Genomic DNA, 11,438 nt, shown 5'->3' with positions numbered 1-11,438 from the left:
CCTTGACCCCCCCCCCCCCCCCCCCCGGGACCCGATTATTTTTGCACATGATTAAAAGGCTTTCTGGCTACGGCAGAGGCCGTTACGTACGAGTTAGCATTTTGGAACCACGAAAGTTGGGACAGAATGTGTTCCTGGTCTTGTTTCAGAAGACTGTTTTTTCTTCTTCTGTTGATTTCAAAACAGAACTTAGATGGCCTTGAGTGTCGTTGATGATGTTCAGGCGGTTCTCTGCGTGCACCACCTTGGAAACCCGCACGTATCACTGTCCCGTTGCCGGAGCATTTGATTCTGCAGTCTTTATGGAACGTTTCCCCCTAAAGAATCAGAAACGAGGTTGGGAACGGCTGCGAAATGTGACCTGGGCAGGGACAGAACTGTGGCAGAAGGCAGTTGCTAGGTACAAACAAGCCAGCCAAAAAGAAGTGCTTCTGTTTGGCCCTTGGCAACCTCTTGTGACGCATTTCCTTTCCCCATTTATGTGCAGCAGCGTTTGGGCATCTCCTTTGCAAAAACCCTCTTTCCTCCCACATCTACCAGCTGCGATGTTAAATGAGCAGCCTGGAGGAGGTCCTTAGTTCGAATTCTGTCATTGCCATGTTCTTACCAAATAGGCTTTGGACATCCCCTTTCTCCACTAACAGAGAGAGAATTGCAGTCTGCCTGCCACAGCTGTGGAGGAGATTGGATTTATACCTCGCCCTTCACTACCCAAAGGAGCCTCAGAGTGGCTTGCAATCTCCTTTCCTTTCTCCTCCCCACAACAGACACCCTGTGAGGTAGGCGGGGCTGAGAGAGCACTTGCGAGAACTGCTCCTGAGAGAACAGCTCTGAGAGAACTTGTGACTGACCCAAGGTCACACCGGCAGCTGCATGGGGGAGAACCACAAGAAGAAAAGTGTTAGGGGTCTACATTTTGAAAATTCTATTAACCCTTGGTGAATGGCAAAGGAACTCCACGCATGCTCGGAGGCCCTACACACACAGCCTTTGAACATCCACAATAATCTCCCCCTCCCTTAAAAATGCCAAAAGAAATTTCAGCAGGACCAAAAGAGCGAGCGAAGTGGTTAGTTGCTGAACTAGGTTTTGAGGGAGCTGGGTTCAAGTCCCCCGGCTCCCTCAGCCTAGCCTACCTCAGAAGGCTGTTGCAGTGGGGAAGGAAAATGCCGCGTGCCACTCAGCTCCTTGGGGGAGGCCAGAATGAAAACGTCCTGGACAGAACAGCGGAACTTTCCCCTCTCTCAGATACTCTTTTTTTTTTTTTTAGCTTCAGCAAAAGAGGAGAAACTGAACGTAGGGGGTAAGTAGGATCCCCTCTCCCAGTGATTTCTACACACGCAGCTTCCGTTTCTCGGCTTCTGCTCCTGGACCCGAACTCTGACGGGGCATTTTCTCCAAAAACTACAAGTGTTAGAGATTTAAAGTTTTCATTAAGGGGGAAAAAGTCTGGACCGGACTATCCGCACTCCAAGGGGACAGAGGGTGGGGGCAGGCCTAGAATCCAAGGGACCCTGACATTTTGGGACACACAGTCCCTCTGGGTGTTGTTGGGATTCTGCAGGGATGGATTGGGAAGCGCCAGCGTGCTCCCTGGGCAGCCCGACATCAAGGAGGCAGATCTGGAGTTCTGAAAAAGGGGGAGAAAGCATGAACATTTCCAAAAGCAACAACAAGAAAAGGTAGCGACAGAAAAAGAAGCGAGAGGTAGGGAGATGTCAGGAAGCATCTGGATCCCTTGGAGAGTTTATAGCTTGCTGCAAAAGATCTCCCCCCCCCCCAAAGAATTGCTGGACTTTTGCCCGATGGTCTCTTAATGGAAAAAAAAAAGCAATACAGTGACATTGTTAAGATATAGTATTTATTATATATATAATATAATACACATTTTGTACAATTAAATAGAATGAACACTACTCTTCATTCGTTGTATGGTTTGGTTCGATTCCCTCCTTCTCGGACATCCCCCCCCCTGCACCCCACCAAACTAAAATCCTAACCCTGGATAGACGAGGAGGCTGGCTCCGTACAAGGGACCTTGCTCTTAAGGTGGGGCTGAGGGGCTGCCTTACTCCTCACCCCGGTTGGATGATGCGGACAAGGGGCTCGGCCATCCGTGGGGGCCTCCAAATTTTTGCCGCACCCCCCCCAGCCCCTTGATCGAAAGTGAAGGCTGTGGGCCCCCCACCCCTGCTCGAGTCTAATCCAGGATGCAAGCTGAGGCATTTACATGAGTCCAGAGTGAATCCCCTCTCGGTATGAATTTCCTGGACACACAGCAGTGCCTTTTTTTTTAATGCCAAAAGAAATGTCAGCAGGACCAAAAGAGCGAGCGAAGTGGTTAGTTGCTGAACTAGGTTTTGAGGGAGCTGGGTTCAAGTCCCCCGGCTCCTTCAGCCTAGCCTACCTCAGAAGGCTGTTGCAGTGAGGAGGGAAAATGCCGCATGCCACTCAGCTCTTTGGGGGAAGCCAGAATGAAAACGTCCTGGACGGAACAGCGGAACTTTCTCCTCTCTCAGATACTCTTTTTTTTTTTAGCTTCAGCAAAAGGGGAGAAACTGAACGTAGGGGGTAAGTAGGATCCCCTCTCCCAGTGATTTCTACACTCGCAGCTTCCGTTTCTCGGCTTCCGCTCCTGGACCAGAACTCTGACGGGGCATTTTCTCCAAAAACTACAAATGTTAGAGATTTAAAGTTTTCATTAAGGGGAAAAAAGAGATTTAAAGTTTTCATTAAGGGGAAAAAAGTCTGGACCGGACTATCTGCACTCCCAAGAGACAGAGGGTGGGGCAGGCCTAGAATCCAAGGGACCCTGACATTTTGGGACACACAGTCCCTCTGGGTGTTGTTGGGATTCTGCAGGGATGGATTGGGAAGCGCCAGCGTGCTCCCTGGGCAGCCCGACATCAAGGAGGCAGATCTGGAGTTCTGAAAAAGGGGGAGAAAGCATGAACATTTCCAAAAGCAACAACAAGAAAAGGTAGCGACAGAAAAAGAAGCGAGAGGTAGGGAGATGTCAGGAAGCATCTGGATCCCTTGGAGAGTTTATAGCTTGCTGCAAAAGATTCCCCCCCCCCCCAAAGAATTGCTGGACTTTTGCCCGGTGGTCTCTTAATGGAAAAAAAAAAGCAATACAGTGACATTGTTAAGATATAGTATTTATTATATATATAATATAATACACATTTTGTACAATGAAATAGAATGAACACTACTCTTCATTCGTTGTATGGTTTGGTTCGATTCCCTCCTTCTCGGACATCCCCCCCCCTGCACCCCACCAAACTAAAATCCTAACCCTGGATAGACGAGGAGGCTGGCTCCGTACAAGGGACCTTGCTCTTAAGGTGGGGCTGAGGGGCTGCCTTACTCCTCACCCCGGTTGGATGATGCGGACAAGGGGCTCGGCCATCCGTGGGGGCCTCCAAATTTTTGCCGCACCCCCCCCAGCCCCTTGATCGAAAGTGAAGGCTGTGGGCACCCCACCCCTGCTCGAGTCTAATCCAGGATGCAAGCTGAGGCATTTACATGAGTCCAGAGTGAATCCCCTCTCGGTATGAATTTCCTGGACACACAGCAGTGCCTCAACAGTTACTCAGATGCCCAATTCAGACACACACCCTCGGGGTGGAGGAGGAGAAAGACAGGGCGATTCCATCAGGAAACGGCTCCACTACCGAAGAGGGGAACCCAGGCCCTCCCACACACCCAACTGCTCCTCTACTATTGCTAGAAATCAGTGGGTCTTGAAAAGGCAGCGGAGGGGCAGTTCCCGCAACTACAGCCGCTGCTGTACCCCGGTGCCATCTCAAAGCGACGGGGATGGGTGCTCCTTCGGCAAGGGGCAGGCGGATCAATCCACTGGCTTCCGAGGAAGGGTAGCTTTGGATGTATGGGAGGGCAGCCTTAGAAATACAGAGAAGGCATCTCACGAGAGAAGGCACTGGGGGACAAAGACGGGGGGCGTTTCAAGTAACCATGCGGCGTCGGCAAAAGGGAGGGGGCTCTGTCGGTGGGGGTGGTGTATGGGGGGGGGGCTGGAACACAGCCAGAGTTGGATGGCTCAAAAAACAGACCAAAATTTCCGCACAGCCAGATTCTTGCTTCTAAGCATTGGAAAGGTCTACAGTTCCTCCCACCCGCCCTCTTTTTTTCTCTCTCTCTGCGGACTGGATTCCGGACGTCTTAAGGAAACGGCCCCCACGGGGGTCATCTCCCCCAAACCCACGCTAGCTTGCTGAACCTCCAGACCTACGGCCCGCCGGACTTCTCTGTGCATCCCCTGGAAAGGGCACTGAACCGCAAAACCAGTCTGAGGATCGGCGGCCCGTTGGGTGACTCACCCCCAGCAGATACATCCATAAATGGCGGGATGCGTGCCCAGACTAAAAAGCCTGACCCTTCCGAGAGAATCGTTGATGCTTTCCAGGCAAGTATCAGTGTTAACACACACACACACCCCTGCCCTAAAAATCTCCATCCAGTTCCCTCTAAATTTGACTGCTGTGAGATGACGACCTTCAAGAGCTGGCCGGATCAAAACTTCTCAGGCGGAAGCTGCCGCAGCTCCAAATTTAATGCAAGGAATGGGGGAAAAAAACAACAACCCCACCCCTCCCCTTTGTGGGCTAGCTCTCTCTTTGACCTTTCACCCTCTCCTCTGCCCCCTTCCCCACATTCTTTCCAACCCAGATACAAACCACATCGCATGTCTAACCACGGTACCTCTTCTCTCTCTCCCAAAAGCCAAAGTCCCAGTGCAAATCTAAATGCTCAACCAGGAGAAGACCTGGGTTCAGCTGATTTTTTTGGGGGGTGGGGGGGTTGTCCTGAGGGTAGGGAGAGGAAGGGACAGAAGTCCAGGCAGGGAGGGGCTCCGGAGGCAGAAATCCGAAGCTTCTGATTGGATCTGGGGGACCTGACCCTGCCTCCCCCCCCCCCAGCGTGTTTTTAGTCGGGGGCCCTGACCCTCCCACCCCACCCCCCCACGGTTTTCATTCATATTTTTCTCCAAGGGCAGATTATACCCCGGGGGGGGGATCTCTTGCACTCCGGCTTCTCCCATCCAGAGGGATTGTGGGTGCAAGCAGACGTGGGCAAAGGGGCCAGCGACGAGAACGGGAGAAACATCTGGCTGCTGGAGGCCATGGCGGCAGCGGCTCAAGAGCGGCGGCTGGATTCCGGTGTCGAGGAGGGCATATTGTCCGGCCGCGCTGGGCATGAGTCCGCCTCCCCCGGGCCTTCCTTCGGCCTCAGGAAAGCAGAGCTGAATGGGCCGGGGCCTGCCGTGCAGTCTGTGCCCTGAGACTTGGCGTGGTCCCCCGAGCCCTCGGGCAGGGCCCCGGGGGCACCCTCGTGAGACGGAGGAAGGGGAGAAGCGGTGGGCACCTGCTCTGCGGAAGACGTCTCGACTGTCGAGGCCGCCACGGCTGGTGGAGCAGTAGCCTCCGTGGCAAGAGACCCCGTGGGAGTCTCCGTAGGATCACCACTAACCAGGATCAGGGCCGCCGCATTTGAGGCAGCCGCTGCCAAGTCCTGTGAACCCCCGCCGGCCCTGGCACTGGGCACGGTGCTCGCGTCCAAAAGGGAGGCGCTCAAGTTGGAGAGGAAGGCGGCTTCGGTGATGACGGCCGCCGTCTCTGCCACCCAGTTCCCGTTGCCCCCCAGAGAGGCGCTAGCGGCCGTGGTGTGGCCCTCCCCGGATGCCAGGGGGCTGCCCCCTTCTCCGGCGGGGCCCGCGGGCAGCAAGGGCGGCCTGCTCCCCAGCTCGGTGGGGGCGACTGTCGTGTTGTTGTTGAGATTGTCCTGGAGGGTGGTCTGCGTGCCCACTTGCTGGTTCTGGAGGAGCATCTCTTGGATCCGGATCTGCTGCAGGATGGCCGGCAGTTCGTAGTGATGGAAGAAGTAGATCATGGAATGCTGGGGGAGGAAGCGAGGCAGGCGTTAAGGGGCCACCGTGGAGAGCGATCCACAACCGGGACTTGTCTCCAATGAAGTCACCATGCTCTAGTTTACTCGGGACTCCCCTCCCGGATCCTGACTTCCTGGCCAGTGCCACCATTCGGAGCCCGGCACAGGCCCCTCCTCACTGCACGCGATCCTCCCCACAAGCACCTCTGCCTGCTCCCTGTGGGAAACCCCCTTTACTCCCCCCCTCCCCCAGCCCGGCCCCTTCTGCTTGCCTGTTCTTCCTCCCGGGTCTGAGCCGCTCAGCCAAAGGGGACAAGAGGTCTGACCACCCAGCCCTCCATGTGACGAAAAGGTTGCGATTGGAACCCTCACGCCCCGCCCCCCCAACCTTTCCCCACGGCATCGAAAAGTAGATTTTGGACCAACTTTTGCTTCTGCTGGTCCTGGGAGTGTGGCGGGGCACTGAGCAGCCATCTCCAGAAATCTTTGTTCAACCCAGCCTTCCCCTCTCCCCGCTTCTGCAAGTTCAGGGTCTAGAACGGGGGTCCCCAGCGTGGGGCCCGTGGGTGCCAGGCTTTCCGCTAACATCTTTCCTAGCCCCCGCAAAGTGTTTTTTAGAAAGTGGGTGGTGGTCAGGTGCATAGTTCCCTCTACACTGCGCTAGGGGGTGGTGGCACACAGAATTCTAACAGGCAGTGCAAGGCTTACTGCTTTCAGCCCACAAGGCATTTTCCCCTCTTTTGGAAAAAAAATGGAGGATGGGGGAACCTCCCCTGGTCCAATCTTTTTGAAACTTGGACGGGCTTTTTCGAGGAGAGGCACCAGCAGCTATGCTGCAAATTTGGAGCCTCTACCTCAAAAAACAGGGGGGGCCCCGCCCCAGATTGAGTCTCCATTATAGCCTATGGGGCCCCTTGACTATAATGGTCCCCATAGGCTACAATAGAGTTGGAAAAATGATTTTTTTAAAAAAAAAAAATTGCACACCCCTATTATGCTTTTCAGCATGATTTGTAAGCTGCCTTGAGTCACAGGGAAAAGTGGGATATAAATATTTGCATAAATAAGTAGTTTGGGCAGGTTGGTAACATTTAAAGCAACTTCCAGTTTGTTAGGTTTAGGCGAGGATCTGACAGCGACCATTCCTCCTCTGTTACACTTGACCTGTAACGCTGGTTGTCATCGTTCACTGAAAACACAAATTAGACTGCAAGAGTTTTTGCCCCCCTAAGTGCTGGTATGTTTTCTAAGGCTCGGCACAGGGTGACGGTCCGAGGCCAGGTCTACCAGTCTAGTGGACGAAGGTGGGTAGACCAGTTCTCTGGAGGCCAGGTCTACCAATAAAGTGGAAAGGGGTGGGTAGCCCTGTTCTCCAGGGGCCAGGTCTACCACTATAGTAGACTAGGGGTGGGGAGACCTGTTCCCCGGAGGATAGGGTCTACCAATATGGTGGAAAGGGGAGGGTGAAATTTGACTTGATTCTGTTTTCTCTTTTAATGCTTAAATTATTCTTAAAATAGATCTTAAATATAATTTTTAAAAGTTTATCCTGAGATTTTTACAAAGTTCTGGAAGTAATCTTCCCAAACAAATAATTTATGTGATAGTCAAATATAGACTCGCTCACAACTTCAATGCTACTAAGCTTTTTTTGATCACAAGGTAGAATTTCTGCTCACAGCACTGGGGAGCTTAGAGGGAACATTGTGGCACATCCAGCTTGACTTCTGATTGGCCACTGGAGGTCCAATTGCCTGGGCAGGTGAAAACAACGTTGTTCCAGCGGCAGCTGCCACTTCTCTTTCCCACTGTATTTAAGTGACATTCCCCCAAGCGCCCAACATTATCAGAGTGCTACAGCTGGGCCTCACACTCGGCATGTTTTCTACATTCTACGTGGCTCCAACGATTCCCCTTTCTTTGAGGGGGGTCCTTGTCTGGAAAACCGAACAGAACCCAGCGTCCTTACCTGTATGAAAAGCCACGAGGTCACCAGAGCTAAGCTGCTGTACTGCCCGTTGAATCGGTAATGGTAGGCGTAGAAAGCAAAATGGTACAGGTAGAAAAACCTGGATGGCAAAGAATGACGACAAAGGTCACATCAACGCAAAATGAACTGCGGTCAAACACACACACACATGTATTTTCCCACTCTCAGCTTCGGACTTCAGAAAAGGGTCACTCTCTCACGGCTGTTCTTCCAGCATACAGCAACACCCACAAGCAGGCAGGTTAGAGAACTGAAAGGGGGCCCAGGTTGCAGGAGTGACACATGGGACTCATGACAGCAGGGGAAGACAATTGACCGCTTAAAGCAGGGGTGTCGGACTCATTTGTTATGAGGGCCGGATCTGACATAAATGAGACCTTGTCGGGCCGGGCCATGTGTGTCAAAACATAATGCCAGGTAGCAGAGATATAAACTTTATAAAGGACACAAACACAAAGAGGTTTTTTTTACTTAAAATAAAAACATGCTTAAAACATCAGCACTCTTGCAATATTTTGTTTATTTAACAGTGTCTGAGAACTGACACCTCTTGCTCTGAATTACTGCATCAAAATGTCTGTGCTGTTGCAATCTTGAGTATGCTGTTCAGGTGTGTATCTCTAAGCTGCAAACCTACGATGATGCAGCAGCAGCAGAACTGGAAGAAGAAGCAGAAGACAGCCAGTTCCACTGCGGGCCCGATCAAAGCCCTCTGGGGGCCTCGTCCGGCCCCTGGGCCGTATGTTTGACACCCCAGGCTTAAAACAATGCTGGCCTGGAGGAAGGGGGGGGGGTAAGGACAGCATTTTGGAAACGCAGTTAGCCGCAATCATGCCATATGGCCGATGCACAGCTGGGAGAGGACTCAAGCTACGTCAGGGGTCCACAACCTTTTCCAGCCTGCGGGCAGTTTTGGAATTTTACCCCAGGGTGGTGGGTGCAGCCGCAAAAGGGCTGCGCCGGGAATCGCAGCCAACCACAAAATGTCAGGGAGCGAGGTTATGACTAACTCTAATAGCAACGTCAACATTTCAGGCAGAAGCTCTGCTGATAGGATGCCTTTCAATGTGCACATCCAGTCAGAAGTCCTACTGGGCCAAAGCCCACCCACTTTCTAAAAGCGCTTGGCGGGCACCAGAAAATGTGTCGGTGGGCGCCACGTCAGGGACCCCTGAGCTAAGTGCCACCAAAGGAGTCAGAAACCCCATCGAGATTGGGAAGGCGTAGCCTGGCAAGAGTAGTTAAAGGCGACTCCCCGGACTGTGTTATCATGTGGGGGTACGGAGGAAGGGTGTTATGCCACCACACTGGACACGTCTTCCTGTTCTGTGCCTCAGGCGGGAGGAAGGCCCCCTGGTCCGTGGAGCTCCCCTCAGCCATTGTGTTATTTGGAAAAATGCAATGAAAATTTCAACATGTAATAATCTAAAAGAGAATTGTTATAAGATGATGTATAGATGGTATATGACACCAAAAAAGATAGCGAATATAAGTAACAATTTATCAAACAAATGTTGGAATGTAAAAAAATAGAAGGCTCTTTTTACCATATGTGGTGAAAGCAAAAGATTTTTGGACTGAGGTCCATACAGAGATGGAAAAAATAATGAAATGTAAAATTAAGAAGGAACCTGAAGTGTTCCTTTTGGGACTTAAAATGGAGGAAGTTAATATAGCAAAACGGACTTTAATGTGGTATATGATTACAACTGCCAGAATGATATACGCTCAATGTTGGAAGCAAGAAAGAACTCCCGATATGGGAATGGTTGAAAAAGTTACTTTTTATGGTTGAGATGGACAAAATGACGAGAAAGCTGAAAAATCAAGAAGCAGAAGATTTTTTTGCAGATTGGAAAGACTTTAAAGACTACTTGGAGAAATACTGGGATGTAAAAAACAATTTATTTTGCTTTGACAATTACTAAGGTTGGATAGACATTTAGATTAAATTTAAACATGCATAGACAGACAGATAAAAAGATACGCTACCTGAAAGAATTATGTTGTTAAAGAATTGGAAAAAGAGAAAAAATTCAAGAATGTAATAGAGGTTTGAGCACTGTGGGAAGTCAGAAGGGGGGGGGAGATATTTGGATAAAAGGATATGAAAAGTTTGTTATATGACATAAAATTTTACTTATTATTATATCCTAATAAAATTGTGTTTTGTATTTTTTTAAAGTGTGTTATTTGGGACATTTAATCACAGTCTTTCTGCCGCAATTGGCACCCATGCACAGGGGCTTCTTTTTTAAAAAAAGATGGCAAGGGGACACAATAATTATTAAAGTTACTGGGTGGGGTGGGGTGGGGGTGTCTCTACTCCCAGGCCATGCCTATCATCCCGGAGAGACCAAAGAAAGGAGTGTGGGTGCTCTACTCCTAGGCATCCCCCCACACACACCTTTCGGCCCCAGCTGGCTGGTCTTAAGGGAGGGAATGTTTCACTGGGCCGTCTGCAGATGGAAAGGGGAGGCTGGCTTGTGGTTCTGGGAGGAGGAGGGGAGCCCCCCCTTAGGGGGAGGGACTGTGGCCAGTGGCAGAGCATCTGGTTGGCACGCAGAAGGTCCCTGGTTCAATCCCTGGCATCTCCAGTTAAAAGGACGAGGCAGGAGGTGATGTGGAAGACCTCTGCCTGAGGCCCTGGAGAGCTGTAAAGAGGGTCCGTGGCTCAGTGGCAGAGCGTCTGCTTGGCACGCAGAAGGTCCCAGGTTCAATCCCCGGCATCTCCAGTTGAAAGGACCAGGCGTCAGGTCATGTGAAAGACCTCCGCCTGAGCTCTTGGAGAGCTGTAAAGAGGGTCCGTGGCTCAGTGGCAGAGTGTCTGCTTGGCATGCAGAAGGGCCCAGGTTCGATCCCCGGCATCTCCAGTTAAAAGGACCAGGGAGAAGGTGATGTGAAAGATCTCCGCCTGAGACCCTGGAGAGCTGCTGCCAGTTTGAGTAGACAAGACTGACTTTGATGGACCGCGGGTCCGATTCGGAGTAAGGCAGTTTCATGTCTGGTGAAGCATGACTCCTCTTTTAATCCCACAACCCCACCCCGCCCACAGCCCCGAGAGAGGCCCTGTGGCCCCGATGCGGCTGCCCACGCAGGATCCTTACCTCAGCCAGTGCCTCTTGCTGGTGTTGGTGTGGCAGCAGATGGCGTCGTACTGGTCGGCCAACCACACAATCAGGATGATGTAGAAGGCCGTGGTGGTGTCGTTGAAGAACTGCGACATGATGGCTTCCATGCCTGCCGGGAGACGAGAGGTGGGAAGGGTCCCAACCCACATTTCTCTAGTTGACACACCCACAGGGTACGGGGGAGGGGAAGCGGCCAGGCACTCTGGCCAGGGGACTGCTACGCAGGTACTCGCACACAGCTCCCCATGACCAGAAGTGGGTGTGTGGCAGAACTGCGCAGGTGCATAAAAAAATCTGAGAACCTCCGCATCTTTCTTCTTTAAGTTCAACTGTCTCTACAATTATAAAACTACAAGTGGGGGCCCTGCGAGACTTGCAGGGGGGAAGCCCATCTCCCCCATCACCAC

At 51.7% G+C, this 11,438-nt stretch overlaps 1 protein-coding gene across 1 annotated transcript; it reads right to left on the bottom strand.

Moving 5' to 3' along the window:
• Nucleotides 1-4,974: 4,974 nt before the first annotated feature.
• Nucleotides 4,975-11,140, bottom strand: TMEM259 (transmembrane protein 259; the record flags this gene model as incomplete). The annotated part of the gene is made up of 3 exons (XM_015418919.1): nucleotides 4,975-5,919; nucleotides 7,880-7,979; nucleotides 11,008-11,140. Coding segments are annotated over 3 exons (992 nt in total), but the record flags the coding sequence as incomplete, so codon positions are not given.
• Nucleotides 11,141-11,438: the final 298 nt, after the last annotated feature.

The sequence above is a fragment of the Gekko japonicus genome, unplaced genomic scaffold, assembly GCF_001447785.1.
Source record: "Gekko japonicus isolate JY-2015 unplaced genomic scaffold, Gekko_japonicus_V1.1 scaffold2262, whole genome shotgun sequence".
In the NCBI taxonomy this organism is placed as follows: Eukaryota; Metazoa; Chordata; class Lepidosauria; order Squamata; family Gekkonidae; genus Gekko; species Gekko japonicus.
The sequence above is the reverse complement of the archived record's forward strand: the minus strand, read 5'-3'. Positions and strand labels throughout refer to the sequence as shown.